Source organism: Mauremys reevesii, linkage group 5 (genome assembly GCF_016161935.1).
Source record: "Mauremys reevesii isolate NIE-2019 linkage group 5, ASM1616193v1, whole genome shotgun sequence".
NCBI lineage: Eukaryota > Metazoa > Chordata > Testudines > Geoemydidae > Mauremys > Mauremys reevesii.
The window spans coordinates 15974542-15999421 of NC_052627.1; the positions used below are offsets into that span (position 1 = coordinate 15974542).

The 24880-nt window shown below is 39.6% G+C and overlaps 1 protein-coding gene across 2 annotated transcripts in view; it reads left to right on the top strand.

Moving 5' to 3' along the window:
• BMP2K (BMP2 inducible kinase) overlaps nucleotides 1–24880 on the top strand; it is a 104340-nt gene that overhangs the window by 9729 nt on the left and 69731 nt on the right. For both annotated transcript variants that reach the window (XM_039539703.1, XM_039539704.1), the window contains exon 2: nucleotides 19660–19778. In XM_039539703.1, coding sequence (XP_039395637.1) covers nucleotides 19660–19778 — 119 coding nt within the window. The remainder of the gene's footprint in view (nucleotides 1–19659; nucleotides 19779–24880) is intronic.

The window sequence follows — 24880 nt, forward strand, 5'->3', positions numbered from 1 at the left end:
TATCTGGGCTCCTAACTGTTGTGTTTATAATTTTTCTTAATTTATTTTAACCTTTTTTCAATCTTTCCCTCATTGTTAAAACTTTAATTAGCTTTCTTTAAATCCTTTACTTAGATCTTTATCTCTAATAAGTTTTATGGACTTTAGACTGTCACTTTTGTATTTGTTGCTTGGTGGCACATACTGGCCATTATAGTCTTATAATTCAGAGTGTAAAAAAACCCCTGACAATTTGGACACTTGTGTGCCTCAGTCTACTAGAGAAATATTGTGAGTTTGTTTCAGATGGCACACTAGGAATTATTGCTGGAGCCTCTGTAAATCTATTATGGATCTTCAGGGTTTTTTTCCTCTGCATCAGTTGTATCTCTGTATGTATACAATATGTCAATATAGCTTAATTTAGTAGTTGCTTGAAAAGGCTATTAACATTGCCTGAAATACTTGTATATAGCTAATATCTAGAGGTTAAATGACTGGTGATAGGATTCAGTTCCAAGTGGCTTTCAGGGGCAGTTCTCTGATATATGGTATATACACTCCAGTCCTTCTCTTGGTTTCTGGAAAGGGAAGGTTCACCCTATCTTTCACCTCGGCCTTATGCTGAACGTAAATAAACTTTTAGTTACTGATCTGTATATGGGTAAGATTTTGTCTCCATTCTCCCTTGCCAGCAAGTGGACAGGGTGGAGAGAGAAGAGGGGAGTTCTATCCCCTTCTGTGTTTTTTGTGATGGTTCAGTACTGTCCCCTGTTCATCTCTTGGTTAAGTGTCTGAGATTTTGCCATGCTGGTTTTGGTCCACCTCTGCCCTTGGTCTCAATCACCCCACATAACTTTTAGGAGCAGCAGTGTGGTGATTAGGGATCAGGGATCAGTGGTGAAACTGACCAATCACCTTTGGAATGGAAGAGATTAGGTGAAAACATTATCTAAAAGTTACACTGTGCAGCTGCTTGGGAGCGAGCAGTAATAGTCATGTTTTTGCACTGTCCACACTGGCGCTTAGGTCAGTGTAACTTATGTCACTTGGTGGGTGGTGGCTTATTCACGCCTCTGAGCATAGTAAATTATACTGACATAAGTGGTAGTGAGTACAAGCCCTTAGTTACTGTGCTGATATAGAATAAGAACTTGAAGACAATATCGTAATGTATATGTGTAGTGAGGCTAAGTGAAGGTTGTACATGATACTTTAATTCTTTAACTTCCTGTCTTTTGAGTGCTTAACTTTGCAACCTTAAGATTCCTTTTACATGATTTGTTTTATGTAATTTCTTCAGTCTGCAGATTGGCCAGTCTATAACTCTTTTTTTCACTCCCATAATACTGGGTGCACAAAAATTGGCCAAACCAATTTTTCCTGTAAATTCAGAGATGTCCTGTGACCAGGGTCTCTCCCTCCAGATCCATCTGGATTAATTTTCTTTGGGTCTAAAAATCATGACTGTTTGAGATTCTGATACCTTCAGCAAGACAGTTTGTCGCTAGAGTCTGTCAACCTATCTGGAAAAAAAAGTAATGTGGTGAAATCTGTTTTATGGACTTGACGTTCCTATTGGAGGTATTCAACAAAAGGTTGAGCCACTGTGATCCTTCCAAATCTACCTGATACTCAGAAGCCTGCATTCCACAGGACACTGTCAGTGGCCTTGTATCATGATGTATGGGGAAACAGGTATTACTAGGCTGACACCACTCCTGAGACTTCAGCTGGATACCTTATGCAATCTAGTTTGAGAAGTTGTCCTGGGAAACACAGGCATGTACTGCAGATGTGAGTACAGTGTGGTGTCACCAAGTTAGTTGTGCTATTTCTGGAAAGATTGATAGCAAGGACTAATTTAATGTTTACGCTGGATTGTTGGATTTGTGTTATCAGAAGACGCACACTGGTAGTGGACAAAATGGTCAATTCTATAGTAGAGTGGATTGATTTAAAATGATTTTAATAATTTAAATTGGCAAGCAGGAAACCTTGATTTAAATAATCAATTTAATCTTATTTTGCATTTGTAATTTTTATTGGTAATCATTAAAACATGTTGGTTTGCAGCTAAATATAGACTTACCAAATTTAGTGTGTTACTTTTTGCTAACCATGAGGATAAGCTATATCTACATACTTTTTAGCTGTAAAAAAACGTAGCTTTATTTGGATTAATGTTTACTTATGTTGGAAAATTGTGAATGATTCATTTCTTCTTTACTAGACTAATTTTTTACTTATGTTTTTTATTGAGCTGCATTTGGATTGAAAGTGGAATTTGGCTAAAATTCACACAAGCTGCCTTTTAAAATATTATTTTTATTAAGTAAAACTACCGTAAATGTGCTGGATCTTTCTTTTTATGTAAGTTTTGATAAAATATGTTTTGCAATTAAAACTGTTTTATTAAACAAAAGGAAGACTTTAGAACAGGTAGATCTCATCCTCTCAGATCTTGTTTATATTTATAGACTGGAAAAGGGAAAACAAGCTTTCCTGCTTTTCCAACTTCCAATTTAACTTTGAATAAATTTAAATGAAGAAAATAGTCTTTCTTCACCTGCAGAAGTTGTTGTTGCTGTCAAAAGCTGGTTTAGCACTCAGCAAACTCTGGCTCCAAATTTCTACCATTCATTGGTTTGATTTACTTTAAAACTTTTGCATCCAGCATGTCCTGCTTGAATATTTTTTTATTTAAATGATTTTAATAGATCACTGTTAGTTTAATCCCTAACATAGGTTGTCACAATTCCAAATTTAAATTAAAATACTTTTTCTTTTTAAAAATAAACTTATTTAAAATACATCTGATTTAAATAAAATATTTAAATTAAAATCTGATTTTTTTTTTTAAATCTGCTTTGTTCTACAAATCACATTTCCATGGGAGCTGATTTTCTGGTTACACAAAGACTTTCCAATCAAGTGAGGACTTAACCAGTAGTTGAATTAACAAGTGAGGTCATCTCCAGCTGAGATTTAACTATTGGGCATGGTGTGTTTGATAAGCTTTGTTAAAAAGCTTCAAATTCAACAGCAGGGAGTTTAGAAATAAAATTAATTACAAATGACCCATAATCCTGCTGAAATTTGAAAACTATGTAATATACAATAAAAAGCTTCTAAAATACAAACAGTTTCAATAGCAGGTGAGTTAAATCTGTTTTCTAAAATTTTGTTTATCCCATGTATGGCCGAGCTATATTTCTTAACCCTATTCTGCCAGTACCTTGACTTAGTCAGGATCCTAAAATTCATTATTCTTTTCATGGTATTTTAGTTTTGCAGAACTTCCAGATTTAGGTATTTTTATCCACCAGTGCTTAAATAGTGCGAGACAGCAACTTCTTTGCTTTCACCGCTGTCCTATACATGGTGGATCCTAACCATTTTGCTGTTGTAAGCAAGTTTCAGTCTATACATGCCTCCCTCAATTGCTTCAGGTGTAACAGCACTCACACATGGGATTGGGACTGCGCTCAGTTTTGTTCCTTGCACCTGAACGATCCAAAGGAAAATCACATTTTTCAGTTTCATTTACAAAAAAATTATGGATAGCCCTTATAATTTCAGAGATAAATAGATGCAGTGATATCTGCTTTATTCTGCATTCAGTCTGAAATAGTAGCTCTGAGAAATATAAACTTGCCCCATTTATTTGTCAGGGCCCTGTGGGCTTCTCTTTTCTATGCCTGTGGAAAGTGGTCCATTTCCAAGATGCCACAGAATATGCCATTTTGCTATAGCTGGACTCTTTGTTTCCCGGTCACGAAGGCAGGTGGTAAGTTATTAGGGAGCAGGTATACAAGATGATAGAAAGTCAGTTGCCCTTGCCAGACAACATGGGAAAAAATACAAGCCTTATACCAGTCCAGACAGTCCCCTTGGGGTTCAATCAGGAAAACCCACTGGGAGAGAATAGCTGCTTGAGGGGAAAATAGACCTGTCTTTCAAGAAGTCTGCCGGACTCTGTGTCATCCTAATCTGGACTGAAATCCCTGTGATCTGACTTTTTCCCCCAGTTTGCAGGGTATTGTTCAGTTTCCATATGGTTGAGTGAGCTTTGGGAGACTTTTCCCTTAAGGGGATATTCGTTAGAAAAGATCCCAAGACTCATCTTGTCATAATTCAACCTAGAAAAGAATCACGATAGGCCTGAAGCTATCCATTATCTCCTGTGAATAAGGATGATAGTCAGAGCCTCTCTTCTGTTCTATTCCTGGTTACAAAAAAAATCTGGAACAGCAGTGTCTGATTTGGTATATTCTGTAAGTTCCCAGAAAAGTTCAAATCCAATATAGGGACACTCACATACATACACTTCAGCAGCCATAAATTTAGAGTCTTTCCCTACTTTCTATCGCTCTGAAGGCTACTTCCTGTAAATCCTTATTTATTGATCCCATGGGGGAAACCTGTATTTTACCTTGGGATAACAGTACTATCAGCACATTTCCTTTGCTTCTTTGATATGGCTACCCCTCCTAGTGTGTTCGTGATGCTTGACATGATGATAGCCCACAGAGAGGAGAGAATCTAAGGCTATGTCTGCACTGTCGCAGTGCAGGTGATGGGATTGTGAATTGCAGATGCACCAAAATGTTGTGCTCTAACTGTCCTGTGTGGATGATTCTGGCGCAGACTGAAAGGTATCTAGTTCACATCAACATAGATGTATTAGATTCCCTCTGGGTCTCACCAGTGGCCTCCAGAGCTGCCTTCCATCTCTTCTGTACCATGCTCTGTCTCACTTGACTTTAGATATGCAGTTCCTCCAAGCAGTACTGAAGTAACTCATCTAGTATCTCTCTATCTCGTGAGTGGGGGTTTTAAGGCCTCACAGCTCCCTGCTTTACACTGTGAAAGTCCCAGCAAGCCAGTTTTGAAAAGTTACCAGGCCTATGCTTTGCTTTCTCTGAGGGCTATGAATAGTACATTGCCACCAGTTACAAGTTACTACATGGTTCTTTGTAATCAAGCAAAAAGCATTGCAAAGGGAACAGATTTAAATGCACATTAACTATACCCAGAGTCATCCACTGAAAGACTTATCAACCCTCCCATAGGACTTGAGGGTCTCCTTGGACAGAAGATCTTGTCTGTTTGCTAGATCAGAAAGGCCAGGTCTACACTATGTCGCTCAGGGGTGTGAAAAATCAAAGTGCTACAGCTGCTGAGTTGCACCAGTGCAGATTTTTAAATGTAGACCTGTTCTGAGTCAGTTTAAGCACAGCCTTCTTATGCTGGAAGGCCTTTCTTTGTCTGTTGGTCTCCAGAAAACCCAGTTTGAACCACTATATGCAGGCTTCCCCAGTGGGTGGTACCTGCTTAGCGGTGTTTACAACCTAAGTGATTTACCTTAATGCCCCCACTGTTTTTGGTTCCTGGAGGAATTGTGGAAACCCTGTCCCCTGGAGTTGCATACAGTCCTTGGCCTGCAGTGATGCATACATTTAATAAAATATGGGCCCCCAGCGATATCACATGGGATTGCAATGTGTCACAGCAGCCTACCAGGTTTTGCAGCAAACACTTTGAGAAGAGAACAGTCCTAAGAGCAAGGCTCTTAAAAGAAGGGAGACAGTATAGGTGGCCAAAGCCTCAAGGTGATCCAGTATGCTACTGTTTCTCTGCACTATGGTTGCGTTATAGTTAGATACGTTCCAAGGTTTGAGCCCTGAATACGTATAAGACTTGACATCAGACTAGTTGAAATCCGATTAAATTCCTGTTTCCATCACTGACTTCTGGACTAGCTTACATTTTTAACATAATCCTTTAGATAACTGGTTCTTGGTAAAAAGATTTTATCTTTAATAGAAAAGACATCGCTCTGGTTAATAAAACAGCAAATAGAAATTCACAAGGCACAACTAGAAGTATATTCCTTAGAATGGCACGTCAATGATTAATATTTGTATCTTTGGAGAAAAACCTTATTTGTTTTTAAACAGTTCTGTAACTATCAAATGTTTGCTGGCATCCGAAACTGAGTTTCTTGAACTTAAGAGCTCTTTGTTTTTTTTACAGCAGAACTAGCTTAGGCCAGTTAGATATTCTAAAAACACAGTACTATTAAATGATGCAATTAGTAGTTGGTGGTGGTTGCAATCAACTGAGTGGTGGGAATGTGAGGGGTGAGCTTGCACTACTTTATCTGTTGACTAAAAGATGCGCTTAATTGCATATAGAGAGAAAAATTCATCCTTCAAACCAATTAGTAATAGCATAGTATTTTTAAAATATAAAGGAAATGAAAAAGCTGTTAAGATAGTTTCTGTGAATAAGAGGCCGAGAGAAGGATCAGTTACTCTCAGTTCCTGAAATCGCCTGATAGGTCTTGCATAATTTCCTTACACTTTCATTGTGTGCATATCTTTGGAAATTGGGTTACTACAAAATTGCTGTACGTTTTACCTAAAAATACCGAGGTAGACTGTTATGAGAAGCTTTTGAATTACAGATGGCTTGTGCAAACTTCCTTTTGTCATCCCGTTCATAGTATGTAGTTATGACATTGCTTACCAATGTCGGATTTTTATTTGAAAACCTCTCATTGGAAATTAGTGGAGGCACTTCTAGCTTTCCCTTTTAGCTAGTTTAATCATGTTTGAGTTTATCTAATGGCATCACAAGTAACACCAACAGTTAGTATAAATGAGATTAAACTGAAACATGAATTTTTCCTGTCCTGTACACGTGACCTTTTTGTTTGTCGGTTAAGAAATTCAGTTATAGGAAGTCGTGTTTGAGTGAGTCCTTTTTATAACTAACTAATTGAGAAGTGAGGCACTGTAACATTGTATTTGAATGCATCTTTAAATCAACGTCATGTTGGAATACAAAGGAAACACTGCAGATTGAAGTGCATTGGTGTGGTAAAGGATGAGATGTATAAAATAGAGAGGTGTCAGACTACTCATCCTAAAGGTAAACTCACATCAAGTCTGTCTTTTGCATAATTTCGAGATATAGTCTGGTGTCCCCATTTTGGGAAGATTTAATGCAGGGATTTAGGTTCCAGCATTTTAAGAGAATTTGTGTTAGTGCAACAGACATGTCAGGAGCAAAATGTTTAAGGCAGTTTTGTACAATATGTTGGTCTAGATTTGAAAGGTTGCTTTCTCCAGGGTGTCCATATAATACTGAAATGACTACTCCGTCTCTAACCAGATTGGGGGCAGGCCAGATTAATGTCTCTAAAATTCAAGATTAAGCCCTGTTTTCAATCAATATTTCCCCTTTGTGAGAGGTAGAGTGACCAGATGTCCTGACTTTATAAAGACAGTCCTGATTTTTGGGTCTTTTTGGTCTTTTTCTCCTATTAACCCCCACCCTGTCCAGATTTTTTTCCCATTTGCTGTCTGGTCACCCTAGTGAGAAGATGGCTGCAGATCTACGTTGCATAACATTACAATACCTCTAGCCCCCAAATGCATAATTGATATTCTGTTTAATTACTAGTAAACCTTGATACCTGCTTATGAGTTCAGTTTCATAGCACCCAGTCATAAAGAGCTGTAAAAGCTGACTCTTTATTAAAAAAAAAAAAAAAGTTGAAACCAAAAGGATTGTGATTCATGACCAAGCATAAACTTGATTGATTTTTATCTTAACTCGTTTCTAAGACTGTTCAGACGTTTTATTCTTGTAGTGACAAGTCTCTCTTGTATAATATGAATCCAAAATGTATAGGTGAAAATGGGTTATTTGAATCTGCATAGTCAGCTAGGATATTACTGGCAGTGAAAGCAATCTGTTAATCTTGCATTACTAATTATGGTACTTCATTACCACACTTCCTTGTTAAATGAATCAAAGTATTTTAGTGCCTTAAACAATGGAGTCCATGAATTATTTGTAATGGTAGAGAAATTTGGATCTTTCTTTTAATGAATAGAAAAAAGGCAGCTAGTGAAAGCAGTGCTATAGTTATGGTTGATAGACCTCATAGTCCAAACTTTTTTCGTTACAGTATTCATACTTTTAGTCATTCTGCTTCAGAAATGAATTGTTTGGGACAGTTTATAAAAACATTTGGATTATGTCTCTTAGAGGCCACTTAATTTATCCTAATTGAGGAAAGGAAATAGCCTTTTATTTTGGATGCAAAATTCAGTTTTTTAATATCTTTTCTTTGGAATGTAGATGCTGAATTAACAAGATAGTCTTTTTAAAGATTTTCAATTCTTGTAACTTTAAAATTAAAATCAATATAAAATGACTGAACTTTCTCCTGTTCAGGGTAATTCTTGATGTCATGTGGAAAAATCCTGATGAAGCTTGATATTTAAATTCTTGAACTATACAGTTGTGGGACATTATAAAAATTCATGGCTGTGTCAATTGTAAGCACCATTGCAAAGTTACTTGGATATCATTTTTTCTCACTTTCTTGGGGTACTGTGCACGTAAGCTTATGTTGATATGCTGCTGCTGGTCATGGGTGAGCAAATCAAAAATAGAAGTACAGAAGTTTCTTCTATGTAATTCATAAGGAAGAAGCAAAATACTAATGCTGATTTGCCTCACTAAATGTCCCTGAAACATTTTGGTAGCATACAGTGGAATAGGTCTGTGTGATACATACTTTGAATTTACATGACACAACACTACAGGTTTGGTTATGATGTCAAATGTGTTTTAGAAGAGCTTGCTTTAATTGGTCTTGCCAAGATACCTTTTTAAAGTGAATGGTAATTTGGGATACTTAAAGTATTTTTTATACTAAGGTGGAGACAATTTATAAAGTGTTTGATTTTCAGGAGTTGGTGTGCAGCACTTTCTGGAAAATCAGGTCTCTTTAAGGTGTCAGGTTGGGCACCTAAATTCTTGAAAATCTTGTCCTCTATTCCTAGCTCATAGAAATAGAGGTATTTTTAATAAGCTTGAAATAAATAGACAAGGGGGGAGATTAAATGGAAATGAGTGGATATTCAGCTTAAAAGAAAGGCCAGAGATGAATTGGTGAAATCTTAATGCCCAATAAATGGGTACAGATTTGAAAATGTTGGTGTGTTGGGTCAGAGAAGAAGGAAGATTTTTTTTAAATATTAGTTTCACAAAACAATAAATAAAGTGGAATAAAATGCAGGAATTAGTTTATCTGAAAATATTTTATATTTTTTAATTATATACAAGATTCATGAATGTGACTGTAATTGCTTTGAAAATTCATCCTGTCGTCATGGATGTAAGCCCAATCAAAGATTGTGTGTAAAATTTTCACAAGTACCTAAGTGAATTAAATGCCTTTGAGAATTTTACCCTTAGTTCATAACTGCTGCTTCCTGAGTCTGTTGCGTATGGGTGAAGATGCCCAGAAAATGGTCTGTCACAAGTAGCATGGCTAATGTATTTTTTTTCTGAATTTAAGACTTTTTAAAAAAATGGATTTCCCAAGCAGAGGTAGGTTTACCAAACATTTCTATTTTTTCAGTAGTCGTTTAGCTTCAAATTACACAGCTCTTGTTGGCCATACTAAAAGCTGTCTGTAGAAAAATCTCTTCCCTCTCCAGTGCATAGGTGTACTGTTCTATCCGGTTAGAGAGCATGTTGTACCATGGAACTTATTTTGTATTTAACAACATTGATAAATTGATCATGCCAGTGTAGAACGTTTTGGCTCTGGCCCATTGTTGGTACTATTCATCTCATAGGCTTTAATTAGGGGCCACCAAACAAAATTAATAGGAAGCAGGTTTAAAACAATGCACAGTCAACCTGTGGAACTCCTTGCCAGAAGAAGTTGTGAAGGCCAAGACTATAATAGGGTTTCAAAAAGAACTAGATAAATTCATGGAGTATAGGTCCATTCATGGCTTTTAGCCAGGATGGGCAGGGATGATGTCCCTAGCCAGAAGCTGGGAATGGGTGACAGGGGAATGGATCACTTGATTATCTGTTCTGTTCATTTCCTCTGGGACACCTGGCATTGGCCACTGTGGGAAGACAGATACTGGGCTAGATGGACACTTGGTCTGGCTCAGTATGGCTGTTATGTTTAAATTAGCTATTAGTTACTTGCATTTTTGTATTTAAATTGCTATTGGTGGCCGGCTCATTTTAAGAAGGAAAAAAAAAAAAGTAGGCCTTAACTGGGGAAGGGTCTACTTCAGGCTTTCATGGAATTTTACCTTGCATGTGTTCTTGTGGAGAGGAGGAAAATTTAACTTAATCTAATCAAACAAATTGTAATTTAGAAATACATTTGATAATACCTGGACCAGGGCCGGTGCAAGGATGTTTCATGCCCTAGGCGAAACTTCCACCTTGCGCCCCCCTCTGTCCCCGAGCCCCCACCCCGAGGCGCCCCCCCCTGCAGCAGCTCCCCACCCTCCACCCTGAGGCACCCCCACCCCAGCTCACCCCTGCCCTGCCTCCTCCCCGAGCACGCCATCGCTGCTTCACTTCCTAAGCTGTTTGGCACCGCAAGCCTGGGAGGCGGGAGAAGTGAAGCAGCGACAGCTGCTTCACTTCTCCTGCCTCCCAGGCTCCCCCCCTCCCCCACTTGCTGCAGGCGGCCCTCCCCACGCTCCTCTGCCCCAGCTCCCTCGGCCTAAATGCCGGCGGCGAAGATCCAGCCGCCGCGGTCACTGCTGAAGAAAATGCCACCCCCCCAAATCCTAGCGCACTAGACGACCACCTAGGTTGCCTAAATGGTTGCACCAGCCCTGACCTGGACTAAAAGATGTAGAAATATATAGACTGTGAATGAAAACTTGTAATACCTGGATTCTCAAAGCTTCCTAAAAGTATAAATGTGCGGGGGGGGGGGGGGGATTTTGAGATGAATGCTGACAGGAGATGTAATAGGGCACCCTTTTTAAGGAGATGCTGGAACCCTAATTTGACAGTAGGTCGTCATGTTGAGTGGAAGTCTTTACTTTTGTTAATCTCTACCAACCCAAATTATTGAAACTTCACTAGCTACATTTCCCATTGTTGCTCTAGCTGTGCATACATTTGTAGGTTGTCACTTTTTGTTTTCTATCCTATTCTTAATTTTTCTTTTCATGAAGATGACTTTAAGTGGTTGCATAGGTTGTTAGTGGGGGCAGTTGCCAGGGGAAAAAAGAAACTGATTTCTGATATAGTAGTTGAGGCAGAAGCATTAGTGATGTAATGGTTAGAGCAGAGGTTCTCAACTTTTTTCTTTTGGAGGGCCCTTCAATGTGCTATAAAACCTCCATGGCCCACCTGTGCCACAATCACTGGTTTTCTGCATATAAAAGCCAGCTCCAGCATTGGGGGTAGCAAGCAGGGCCATTTCCTGGGGCCCCATGAAGCTACATTGTTCAGGCTTCAGCCCTGGGTGGCAGGGTTCAGGGACCTGGGCTTCAGCTCCATGTGGTGGGCTTTGGCTTTCAGCCCTGGGCCCCAGCAAGTCTAATGCTGGCCTTGCTTGGAGGCCCCTTAGGGGGCCCCGGGCCCCTGGTTGAGAATCACTGGGTTAGAGCATTTTATAAAAGGCAGCGCCGAGTAGTGATTTCTCCCTTGTCTTCTCCTTGCCTCCCTCACCCCCACAATGAGAAGTGGGTAAAATCAGTGTGGGTATATAGTGACAAAGGTGTATATATAAAGGTCTAATTTTGTTTTGTCAATCTCATGATATAAATAATTTTAAAATTTTGTGGCTTAAATTATTTAGTGTCTAACAAAGCAGTAATTTTAAAGTTTTTGTAGGAAAAACTCTGTATGGGTTATTTAAGTCTAGTGATTGAGCTCATCTTCACAATTTAGTGTGTGTGGCAACTGTTGCAACTTTGTAGTCCTGCTAAAATACAAGTTGTTAAAACCTACTTATAAATATGTTTGGTTTGATTTTTCTTGGGTGTTTGTCTTTTACTATAACTGTGGTAGTGACTGTTCATAGCCAGGTGGGATTTGGTGTTTCTGAGCACTACATTAGCTAGCTATTATTTTTCAAGACTAACACTGTGAAACTAGTAATAGTACACTCATAATACATACAGATCTATTTATGCCTTAGAAAATAAATCTGGAAGATCAAGGTACTTTTTCCTTATACATGATACCTCAAAACTTCCTCACAGTGATGTTTCTTGGCCTTTCTCTCATGATATAGACACTGTTCGTGATAGTTTCACTGGGGGTAGAGCTAAGATAAGAATTTTCAGTTGCATTTGTTTCTAAAGGGGTTAAAAATCAATATGGTAACCAGATAGGTTGGCCATAAGAGAACAAAATATTAGACAACTTCCAATTTGACTTTCAAGAGATACTGCCGTGTAGATTAAGTATAAAGGCTGAGGTGGCTTAACGAAGAGTTTTACACAATGTAATGTGAATAGAAATAATTTCGCCTTTTTAAAATTTCAGTGGAGTGGCTTCAGTAAAACACTAGTATATCAGGATTCAGCCAATAGCAGTGAGCTAATTCACAAGAACCTGGAAGACTAGGGAATTTCCTTGGGGTTTTTTGTTTACACACTTTCTCTTTCTCATCTTGAACAGTGAGAGAACTTGTCGAGCCCAACTGCTAATCAGCCCGTAGCCCTTGTAATATATTTATCCTAGCTGATATAACTGCTGATGCTGTTGTAAGGAATTCCTAATAATTTGATAGTTTATAAGGCAGGAAGGGCCCACTGTTATCTAGTCTGACCATCTGCATAACACGGAACTTCCCTGAAATAATTCCTGTTTCAGCTAGAGCATATGTTTAAAAAAAAATAACCGAATCGTGATTTAAAAGTTGCCAATGAGGGAAACTACACCATAGCCCTTAGTAAATTGTTCCAATGGTTAATTACCCAGACTGTTAAAATTTATCTTATTTACAGTCTGAATTTCTCCATCTTCTACCCTTTGTATCTTGTTATAACTTTGTCTGCTAAATTGAAGAGCCCACTATCAAATTTCTGTTTCCCCTGTAGGTATTTGTAGTTAGGGCTGAAATCACTCCATAACCTTCTATTGGTTAAGCTTCATTGATTGATCGCAACAATAATTGATTTATTAAAGAAAGGAAATATTATCTGTAGTTAGTGAATTAAACTGATTGTTTCTGCAACCCAACATCTCCCATAATTCTTGACGTCTGGGCTGCTCTCTTCTCTGCAGCTCAGAGGTGGATGAAAGGTTTGCAGCCGCATGGTCTGGCTACTTGCCCTCAGCTCCTGCTTGCTTCCAGATTCTCTGCCTCCATGGCAGTGTGCAGCTGTATGCAGCTCCTGCCTTCGTGTCTGCCTAAGGGGGGCTTTCTTGTCAAAATTTAGGGCAATGGTGAGCTGTGATCTCCTCCCAGCTCAGGTTTTAGCTGGGTGTTGGAATGCCCCTGGAGCCTCAGCTGCAGTGCCTCCCTCCAAGTTCCTCTGAACCATCCAGGTGTGGCAGAGTCACCTAAAACACACTGAATGAAATCCAAATGGTGCTCTGTCTGAGAGACGGCTCGCCAGACAATGAGTTGTGCCCAACCTGCACCCAGCCTTCTTGAACATTCATGAATCAACTGATTGGCTCAGGGAAGGAGAGGGGGCGGGGCAGGAAAGCACCACGCTGGGGGAAGAAGCAGGGGAGGGAGAAGCTTGGCTGCCACAGAACCAAGCTTCTGCCTCCTGCTCCCGCAGGGGAGAGCGGTGGGCGGGAGGGCTGACTTAGGCTGGGGGCCGGGACCGCGGCAGGCAGCTGCGTGCTGCTCAAAATCAGCTCGCATGCCGTGTTTGGCATGTGTGCCGCAGGTTGCCAACCCCTGCTCTATAGTGTCATCCCTGTCCCATGAGGATGAGGCGGTGCTCAGAACTCCAGAATCATTTATCCTGAAGGTGAACTCTTCTTTCCTTGCTTCCAAAGCAGTGGTTCTACATTCTGTTCAAGGCCACAGCATTCCACTGAGAAGTGCCATACCTTAGGTATCAGAGAGGCTCCCAATCTGTAATATTTGTTCAAAGGGCAAAATCATTTCCAAGTCACAGCCTGCAGCACCTTCCTACCAAAGGATGCCTTTGCAGAAGACAGGAAGTCCACCTTGTAGTGCTTGATTGTGATGCGTGGCCAGAAAAGGTTAAACATCCTGCAGAATAAATTACTCAAATTCAACCCTTAGACATATGGGGAGATAATGTTCGTGTTTTGTATATGGGTAGTGGTCAGCAATGTAATCAACAGTCCCTGTCTATGCTCTGTTCTGTTCATTCAGAGATCGAAAACATCCTAGCATTTAAATGAATTATAAAAACGGGATATCACTGTATTCCTCTCTTTGAAATGTACAGCAAATCATCTGTAAATGGTGGAGAAACAGGCCATTGGCCTTATGTTAATCCGTGTGAATAATTAACCATGCTTAGGAAATGAGGGTCTGTTTTTCCCCGAGGTACTCCAGCTTGTCAAAGAAGGCCTGAAATTGTATAAGATCCTTGGGTCCCAATCCTGTTTATCTCAGGTCTGCTTAAACTTCATTAGTGGATGAGATCCCAGTTACGCTGGTATTCCCTGAAGGTGATATTGGACTATAACCTAAGAACTAAATTCTAAAGGAACTCTTTGCAACTATAAAGCTTACCATCTCTGCTATGTATCTGAACTTCAAGAATTGAACTCATGTCTGTATGTAAATTGATCCTTTATCGGTACTCTCTTTTTAAATTTTTACCTCAGTTAATAAGAATTGGCTGTATGCGTGTATTTGGGTAAGATCTGAAATATTCATTAACCTGGAAGGTAATGTGTCCAATCCTTTTGGGATTGGTAGAACCTTGTCTTTTATATGATGAAATAAGATTTTCAGAAATCATCATGTTTGACTTGGGTACCTGGATGGAGGCCTGAAGCTGGGTTACTTCAAGGGAACAGTGTTGTTGGCTTCTGGGCAACCAGTGAGGTAATAAAGAAGCTGTTTTATGCTGGCTTGGTAAACCTCAGTATTGAAAATATCCACCAGCTTTGGGGATTACCTGCCCCATTCTTTGCAGTTCACCCGAATTGAGTGACCTCAGCTGGCCCCCCACTGGGACCCCGGTCATAATAATATTTGCTCAAAGGGCAAAATCATTTCCAAGTCACAACCTGCCAAAGGATGCTTCTGCAGAGGACAGGAAATCCACCTTGTAGTGCTTGATAAAAGTGGTAGCATGTGACCGGGGGCTGCCGTACAAATTTCTTCTATGGATGCGTTAGCTCTTTCTGCCCATAGGGTTACCAGGTATCATGTGTAGTGTGCCCTGATTCCTTCTGGAACCAGAATCTCTGATGTCTTGTACGCTTTCACAATACATAGTCTAATCCAGGGGTTCTCAAAATGGGGGTCGGGACCTCTCGGTGTCGTGAGGTTATTACATGGGGGGTCACGAGCTGTCAACCTCCACCCCAAACCCCACTTTGCCTCCAGCATTTATAATGGTGTTAAATACATTAAAAAGTGTTTTTAATTTATAAGGGGGCGGGGTCACACTCAGAGGTTTGCCATGTGAAAGGGGTCACCAGTAAAAAAGGTTTGAGAGCCACTGGTCTAATCCATACAACAGAGGACTCGGAAGCTCTGAATCCTCGGCATTTCAGATGGGAAACTACAAACAGGGCACCCTATCTCCTTTTGGACTCTGTGCTTGAGATAAGTTTCAGGAGAATGATAGGGTTGGCTCTAACTGAGGGATGCTTCTGAAGTACGTGTGTATATTTGAGGCATTCCTCAGAACAGTTCAGCTCTGAGAATCTTGCCCACTCCATGCCTCTTTAGGGCTGCAGTGATTGGGGTTAGAGAACTTGGTAATTGAGAGGCTGTAAGTAGTGCAGCTGCTGTAAACTGTACTGGCAGTGAGGGGACTGTTGAGTTCCCTCTGGAGATTGGGCCCTAGTGAAATGGGAAGAAGCTGTGTTGCCTTTCTCATAGGAGCAGAGGGAAAGAGGAGCCCCTGGAGGTATGGGGGTTTGAGGCTCCCCTTCTCCCACTCCTTGCAGGCAATCTACAAATTAACACTTGTAGATGTGATTCCTCCTCCTTCTTCCCTAACATGCTTTGATCAGCAGAAAGGTTGTTAACAAAGTTGACATTTAAATTACTGGGCATCTGAGCTAACTCCTAACTGAGATCAGTGTTAACACATCTCAAAGCTGTTATTGCCGGCTTCCTGCAAAACTAAAATAGACTTTCACCAAAACAGTCTAGTCAGGGCTATCACTGCCACCAAAAATGTCAAAAGTAAGAGCAGGTAAGCTCCCAATGAGCCCAAGTCTGGTGGGTTGGTGGTTGGCCCCCAAACTTAGCCTTCCTCAGTCTTTTTTCCTGGTCTCAGCAGTGAGTCTTCATCTGAAGAGGTTTCGGTTGGCTATAGGTAATGGGAAGCAGAAAGGCTTGTGGGGCTACAGTCTTTACCCATTGCTGCCATTTTGACAGTTCACAACCGCAATCTAAACATTCATTATGATTTGCCTTTAAAATTAGACCAATAGTAGTGCTCAAAGATGATTTGCTCAAGAGACCTACTGAAAAGTCGAAACTCCTTAACTAGGTGCCACAAGTACTCCTGTTCTCTTAACTAGGTACTTCCTGAAGATACGTCTCTTTGTATGTTAAAGAACAAATGCCTTCTTTTTCTGGAGAGTAACATTCTCCCCTTATCTTTTCTAAACGTGGAAAGGAGATTTTTGTTCCAACTATCCTAAGAAGCTTTTCTGGTTCATGGTTTTTTTTTTAATGCAGCTACAAAAGTCTAGGCAGCCTCTAGCCAGCAAAACAGTGTTGATGGTTTTCATCCTGTCTGTAGGAATCTGGGTGATGAGGGGCAGAATTTCATCTTGGTTTCTAGTTAATATCCTCAGTATTGTAGAAGTCCACTTCACACGTTTACTGTAAATATTTTAGCTACTTCCTAGTTTTGTTTGCAGCTAATACTTTCATAGCACCTTTCATATGTGCTTGATATCAGAGGGTATTTTACAGATGGGGGGGAAAACTGGGGCATGAGCCTGATTTGTCTATGGTCATACAGCAACTCAGTGACAAAGATAGGAATAGAATCAACTCTCCTGACTCAGTCCCATGCTTTAAATACTAGATAATGTTGCTTCTTAATGGCAAAAAAAAAAAATTACCCTGAGTCTTCAGATACTACATGCCAGTTACTTCCACTTGTTTACATCTGGTCTAGGTGACTAAAAGTCACGACTGAAAATTTTTATTTAATTGTTGTGTTGAAATATTGTTGTTTGTGTTGCTAGTTCTTGAGCAATTTAAGACAATAAAATCAGATGAAAGTAAAGTGTTTTATTTCCTCATAGTAGAATTTCATATTTCGCAGGTTTTTTCCTACTAAAGTGTGGCACTTAAGATGCTCCTCTGTGCTGAAAAAGACAAGTCCAAAGCCTCATTAACATCTTTTCTGTAAGAACACCACAAACTCAGACACAAAATTGACAAGCAAATATCCCACACAGTTTGCATCTGACACCACTTTCTGATATATCAAACTTCCCCAAGCCAAAGTTGAAATGTTTAGACTAGGCTATACTCTTCATCAGGGCTTGCATTTGAAGTAATTTGGACTTGTGCTCTTTAAAGTCACTGAGGTGGAAAAATCCCATGTGGAGGAGCTGAATTTGAGGTTATTTTTGAAAATTTTAGCTTGTGTAACCAAATTTGTTTTTAAATCACAAGTGAAAATTTCTTAAATAAAATTTTCAACTCCTACACTACAAATGCTTACATGTACATGCTTTGTTTTCAAGCATTTGAGTAGTCCTGTTGAAGTCAGTGGGACTGCTTTATGTGACAAATGTCCTCTCTGCTTAAATGCTTTCAATATTTTGTTTTTGTTTATAACTGTTTTGTAAAAATCAAATAAGATACCCTCAGGCATTTAAAAAACCACCATGTATTTCAGTATAACACACATTTTCAAATGCATTTTACAGAGTCTCAACTGGATTGAAATCATGATTATCTTAAAAACAAAAAACACACACACACACCCTAAGGAATTTAATCAATTTTAAATTGCCTCACTCTGAATTTGATATTTTTTGGATAAAATAGTGAAGTATAGTGTAAATGTTACATTACGTACATTTGCAATGACAGTTTCAGTATCTCAAAATACCTTTTCTTGTGTTTTTCAGGAGGCCCATACTAATACTTCTAGAAAACGTCTAAAAACGATTTGCCAGAATGTTTAGGATGTCTTCATATATGATCACCCTCTCACTTTTCTAATGCAAATTGTCAAGAGAGCCATTATATCTCTTAAATGGTGGCTTAATTTCTGGATTATATTAGTAATTTTAAAATTACTATGCCTCTTTGAATATAAGAAATGGTTGTCATAGTAGTTAAGCATTTCATTTTTTATTTGTGCATTTACATCCTTGTTTAGAAGCTTTCATTTTCTGCATTGTTGAGTCATAATTCCCAGATGAGTATTTAGACTCATGATCAGATTGCAGTGAATTATGGAGAGCCCTGATTGACATGATTTTGTTGAGTTGAGACAGTTTGCCTAGAAGCGTGGGAAAGATGTGGACTTGAAAACACTACAGACTTGAAAATCACACCTTTGAATATTTTTCAAATCTACTATTGTTACAAATAGCCCCTAAGATTACTGTAGTGAAGAGTAGAGAGGGAAAAGGGTTTTTTGTTGGTTTAGTGCATTTGAAAGCACTTTGTGCATATGCAGTTTCACTGTTTTTCCTGTACAGTTGTTTTTACCTATTGTTTGTATGGTTCTTATCATAGCAAGGTGAGGAGAAAAACTAAAAACAAAAATACACAAAAATTGGCAGGATGACTCAAGTGTGTGTAATACTTGAAACTGAAATGTGCATTTCCTATTGATGGTGTTGCTTTTAGATGGGGGCTGATTGACTGATGAAGGGGGAGTTTAATTTCATTCTCAGATGTACATGTGTTGCCAAGAGGATCAACAGAGTAAAAGCAGATTAAATTTAAATTGTCACTTACATTGTGTGAAAAATTCAATTAGCAAGTGTCTTTTTCAAGTTTGTGACCTTTTTACAGGCTTTATCTTTACAGTTCTCTGGATACTTTGCTCACCCCCGTAGCTTTCTAGGGTGCCAAAAGAATTTCCTAAACTTGAGTTTAGGTTGTGTACTTGATAAAGGATGGGGCGAATTTGCCAAATAAAGCTTAAAAATTGTGAATAAGTATAGAATTAAAACTAAAACATGGCACTGGTCATCCTGGATTAAACCTCTCAGAAAAGTTTCATTATTGTTATCTGCAAATGGCAACAGTTAGAAGTTGCTGGAGTTGACAGACTAACATTAATGTGAAATAAACATTTTTCAGCCAGTAGCACTGCATAACATATATTGTAGGAGCCTTAAATTGTTAACCAAGAATTAAGTACAATTACAAGAGGACCAAAGTGTCAGTGACTTCCTACTTGATTAAAAAAGTGTTATATTTTTAAAGGAATAATGCAGGGGTTTTCAAACTGGGGGTTGGGACCCCTCAGGGGGTCGTGAGGCTGTTACATGGGGGGGTTGCAAGCTGTCAGCCTCCACCCCAAACTATGCTTTGCCTCCAGCATTTATAATAGTGTTAAATATAAAAAAGTGTTTTTAATTTATAAGGGGGCATCACACTCAGAGGCTTGCTGAGTGAAAGGGGTCACCAGTACAAAAGTTTGAGAACTGCTGGAATAATGGAAACTCAAGTGGTCTGACTTTTCTGTAATTTTTTTTCCTCAGGTGGCTTTTCCACTGTGTTCCTGGTGCGTACCCATGGTGGAGTACGCTGTGCATTGAAACGAATGTATGTTAATAATGTGCCTGACCTCAACATTTGCAAAAGAGAAATAACAATTATGGTAAGTAAAGCAGCTATTTGATGGTATATAGCAGGCATGGATTTGAATGGAAATTTTGCAGTTTTACTTTTCTAGGGGGTGAGATTAGGAATATAGATATCCTCTACGTTTGGAAGATGGAATGTGAATTGTGCTTTAGTTACTCTTAGCTGGTCAGGGAGTAGAATTGGATAGAAACTCCTGTGAACCCCTTCTCTCTCAAAGATGGTTGCTGCTTCTGTGGCTGCGGCTGAGATGCACTGAAAAGATAAATACATAATAAATACTGAGTGAAGAGGTGGGAAAAAGTCTTGAGCCCTGATTCAGGGTATCTAGAGTGACTGATCTGTGAAGATGAAGTGCAGGCACCTTTGCTGGTGTTACTGCAGCAAGCCAAGGCCAGTGTGCAAATGCCTTAGGGCCCAACCTTGCATTGTCATTTTTTTAGCAATCTCAGTATTAGTATCTCTATTTGTACTCCAATAGCCTATGTTAGAATTTCTTCATTGAACACTATTGTTTCCTGAAAGCTATTGCCAATGTGTTCATGCTCTTCAGCCTTCTGAGTCCTAGTTAAAAGGTTTGAGAACATGCAAATTTACTGCACTTGTCTTATAAGACAAACTCTCTTCCATGTATAAAAGAGAATATACACACTACTAAAAATAAAAAAAGACAGCATATAACTTCTTTCACATGATTCACAAGGTAAAAAATTTAGAAAGAGATCCTCTCATGGAATGCCTCCTTTCCGAACCTCAAAATCATAATTCCCCATATCAATTAAAGTGTTCCATATAACAAGTAACATTAAAACTGTTCTAAAGTATAATTCTGTAAAAGTGATGGTAAAAATGGCAATGTAGGTTTCCGTAGTTAATCTGTTTGTGTCAAATGTGTTCCGTTTATATATTTAAAAAAAAAAAAAAATTCTGCCAGACCTGTGAACTCTACCTGTGTAAGCTTTGAAAGTACTGTATGTGACAATCAAGGTTCTGCTGGCTAAATGATGCTTCTAGCAATCTAGTCTGCAATGTGTTTGTACAGGTGTAACTGATTGGAACCTGGTAAACCATTCTGATGCGAAAAAAACCCCAAAGCCCAACCTGATTTAATCTGTTAGTTTTGAAGTTTCTACCTGAGAAGAAAGCAGTAAGAACTTTATATTTGAAACACTATGCAATGAGCAGATGTCTTAAGTAAAACGGTACACTTTTTTACGCCAACCCACACTCTCTAGACACGAGAGAAATAATATGAAGGGTGCGGCTGCTTGGTTATGTGCCCTCATTTAGTATCAGTGATGCAAATAGAAATCATTTCTTGCTGGTATGCTGCACTCATGGGAGAAACACAAAGGGGGGACACATGACCTCCCCATGTGACCCCGCCCAGAGCCTGGGGCCCCTGCGCTCTCCCCGTCCCGTCCCCTCCCCATGATCCACATCCATTCCACGTTGGGGAGGGGGAGGACCTCTTCCCACTGTGCTGCAGACTTCGGCTGTACAGACCTCAGGCAGGAGGACTCGAGAGATGCAGCTGAGTGGAAGGGCTGTGGCAGGCCTTCCTGCGTCTTTCCAGTACGCCGTACCAGCTATAAATACCTTACTGGTACAGCATACCATACCACTGTGCTTGCACCACTGCTTAGTATCCATGCTATTTATTTCCTTTTCATGGCCCCACTTTTTAATACAAAAGTCCTTGGGTCTTGTATGGCATGTGGAACAGGACATTGTGGTTGGGATCCTTGTTTTATGTACTTAGAGATAGTGAACTGGGCTTCAGTGCCAGAGAAAGATTTGATCACAGTCTATAAGTACTTATCTGGGAAACAAATACTTAATTATCTCTTAAATTTTAAGGATTTGGCTCATAGTTGAATTTAAACCAAAGAAATAACAAAGATAGATGCGAAGCAAACATGAAGGATGCAGAAGTTCTTGATTTTTTTTTTTTTAAATTGGCCAGAAAATCCTTTCGAACCCATAACAGTCCTGTACTAGGTTACAACAACCAGGGCAGTATCTCTGCAGAACAACATTCACGTGTACTGCCCGTACTATAATTTTTATCAAGTCCATTCTGAGCAGCATCTAATACATGAAGCATATTGTATATGGCTGCGTGTTCATGGCTTTGATCTGATGTTTCTTCCTGGTGAGCAACAGATCTTTCAAATGTACTGTATAACTCTTTAAAAGATCCTTAGAGCATGACAAGTGATCCTGATCAGTGATTGTTAAAGACCAGTATTTCAAAAAGTTCTCTTGATTCTGACAGTGCCACCATGTTCTCCATAAATCTATGGGGAGGCAAGGGTCTTAATTATTTTATAGAGAACACCATCCCTGCGGATGATAATTGGAAGCTGTTTAAGAACGCTTTATTAGATGCTCCAAAAGCCACAATCAAGGAAGAAGGCAGTATTGGTTAGAAATCTGACCTGGTTTAGAGGGGAAATGACTGCTATTAAATAATAATTAAACATAGATGGAAGAAAGGAGACGTAAATAACAGTCAATATAAACTGAAAGCTAGAATTTTTAGAAAATTTATGAGGGAAGCAAAGGAACACCAGGCGAAAGCTATTGCTAGCAGAGTTAAGGACAATGAGTTTTAAAAAAGTATATTAGATACAAAAAGAATCCTGATAATGGCGTCGCTCCATCATTAGAGGCCAATAGTAGAATTATTAATAGTGCAGAAAAGGAAAAAGTGTTCAATACTATTTATGTTCTGCATTTGAGAAAAAACATATGATGTAGTCTCATATGAAGACACTCTTTCCATTCCACTGGTATCTCAGGAGCATATTGAATAACCGCTATTAAAGATTTTTAAATCAGCAGGTCCAGATAACTTGCATCCTAGAGTTTTAAGAGCTAACAGAGGAGCTTACTAGAACTGGACTGGTAATGTTGATTTTCAATAAGCCTTGGAACACTGGGGAAGTTCCAGAAGAGCAGAAGAAAGCTAATGTTACGCCAATACTTAAAATTGGTAAACGGGATGACAAGGGTCAATTATAGACCTGCCAGTCTGACATTGATCCCAGGCAAGATAATGGAGCACCTGATATGGAACTTGATTAAAAAAGAATTAAAGAAGGGTAATATAATTAATGCCATTCAACATAGGTTTATGGAATTTAGATCCTGCCAAAGTAACTTGATATCTTTTTAATGAGATTATAAGTTTGAGTGATAAAGGGAATAGTGCTGATGTGATATACTTTGCCTTCTGTAAGGCATTTGTCTGAGTACCACATGACATTTTGATTAAACAATGAGAAAAATAAAAAATTAACACAGCACCCATTAAATAGATTTAAAGTTGGCTAACTGATAAGTTTCAAAATGTAAGTGTAAATGGGGAATAATCATCAAGCAGGTGTGAGATTCTAGAGGGGGTCCTTCAGGGATTAGTTCTTAGCCCTATGCTATTTAGCATGTATTTATCAGTGACCTGGAAGAAAACAAAAATCATTACTGATAAAGTTTTCAGATGACCCACAACTGAGGGAGTGATAAATAACAAAGAGGACAGGTCACTGATACAGAGTGGTCTGGATTGCTTGGTAAATTGAGCATGTGCAAACAATATCTATTTTAATATAACTAAATGCACACATCTAGGAACACAGCATGTAGGCCATGCTTACAAAATGGGGAACTCTATCCTGGGAAGCAGTGACTGAAAAATATTTGAGGGTCATGGTGGATAATCAGCTGAATATGGGCTCCCATTGTGACGCTGTGGTCAAAAGGGCTAATGTGATTGATCCGTGGATGCATAAACCGGGTAATCTCGAGTAGGAATAGAGGTAATTTTTATCTCTGTATTTGTCACTGCAGGAATGCTGTGTCCAATTCTGGTGCCCACAATTCAAGAAGAATATTGAAAAATTGGAGAGGGTTCAGAAAAGAGTCATGAGAATGATTAAAGGATGAGAAAATCTGCCTTTGAGTGACTCAAGGAGCTCAGTCTATTTCGATTAACTAAGACGGTTAAGGAGTGATATGATTATGTCTAAGTACCTATATGGGGAACAAATAGTTAATAATGGGCTCTTCAGTCTAGTGGGGAGATATGCGTGATCATTGCATGATCCAATGGCTGGAAGTTGAAGCTAGACAAATTCAGACTGAAAATAAGGTGTACATTTTTAATAGTGAATAATTAACTTATGGAGGGTCATAGTGGATTCCTTGTCACTGACCATTTTTAAATCAAGATGGGATCTTTTTCTAAAACATACGCTCTAGGAATTATTTGGGGGAAGTTATACAGCCTATGTTATATGGAAAGTCAACCTAGATGACTGCATGAGACCCAGTTGGCCTTGGAATCTATGAAGGTATGACTGGGAATTGTCCAGCATACATTGCTTTTGACTGCTTAACTACAGTAACTCATCACTTAAAGTTGTCCCGGTTAACATTGTTTCATTGTTACGTTGCTGATCAATTAGAGAACATGCTTGTTTAAAGTTGCGCAATGCTCCCTTATAACGTTGTTTGGCAGCTGCCTGCTTTGTCCAATGCTTGCAGGAAGAGCAGCCCATTGAAGCTAGCTGGTGGGGGCTTGGAACCAGGGCGGGCCAGCAGCCCCCCTATCAGCTCCCCACTCCCCTAAGTTCCCTGTGTGGCGGCAGCCGACCAGCAGGCTATCAATTGCTGGGCAGTTCAGCTGTCCCTCCCGCCACTGCCATATGCTGCTCCTGCCCTCTGCCTTGGAGCTGCTCCCGGGAGGGGGAGGTGCAAGAGGGGGGCTAATGTTAGGGGTGTCCCCCTGCTCCTGCCCCCCCCACTTACCCCATCTCCATAGAGCTGGGGGGGGGAATGGGTAATAGTGCTCAGGATGGAGGGAGCTTGCTGGCAGCAGCTGCTGTCTTGACTTGCTGATCTACTTAAAAAGGCAGTGTACTTAGAGTGGGGTTAGTGTCCTTAAAGGGACAGTGCGTCCCCCCCCCCCACAGTCTCTGTCTCCCCTCCCACCATTTGTGCTGCCTTGTAGAGTGTGAGGCCACATTGACAACAATATGTTAACCCTTGAGGGCTCAGCCGAGTGCTAGTTGGTCATTTACCAGTAAGACATTCCCTGGGAAATAGCCCACCCTC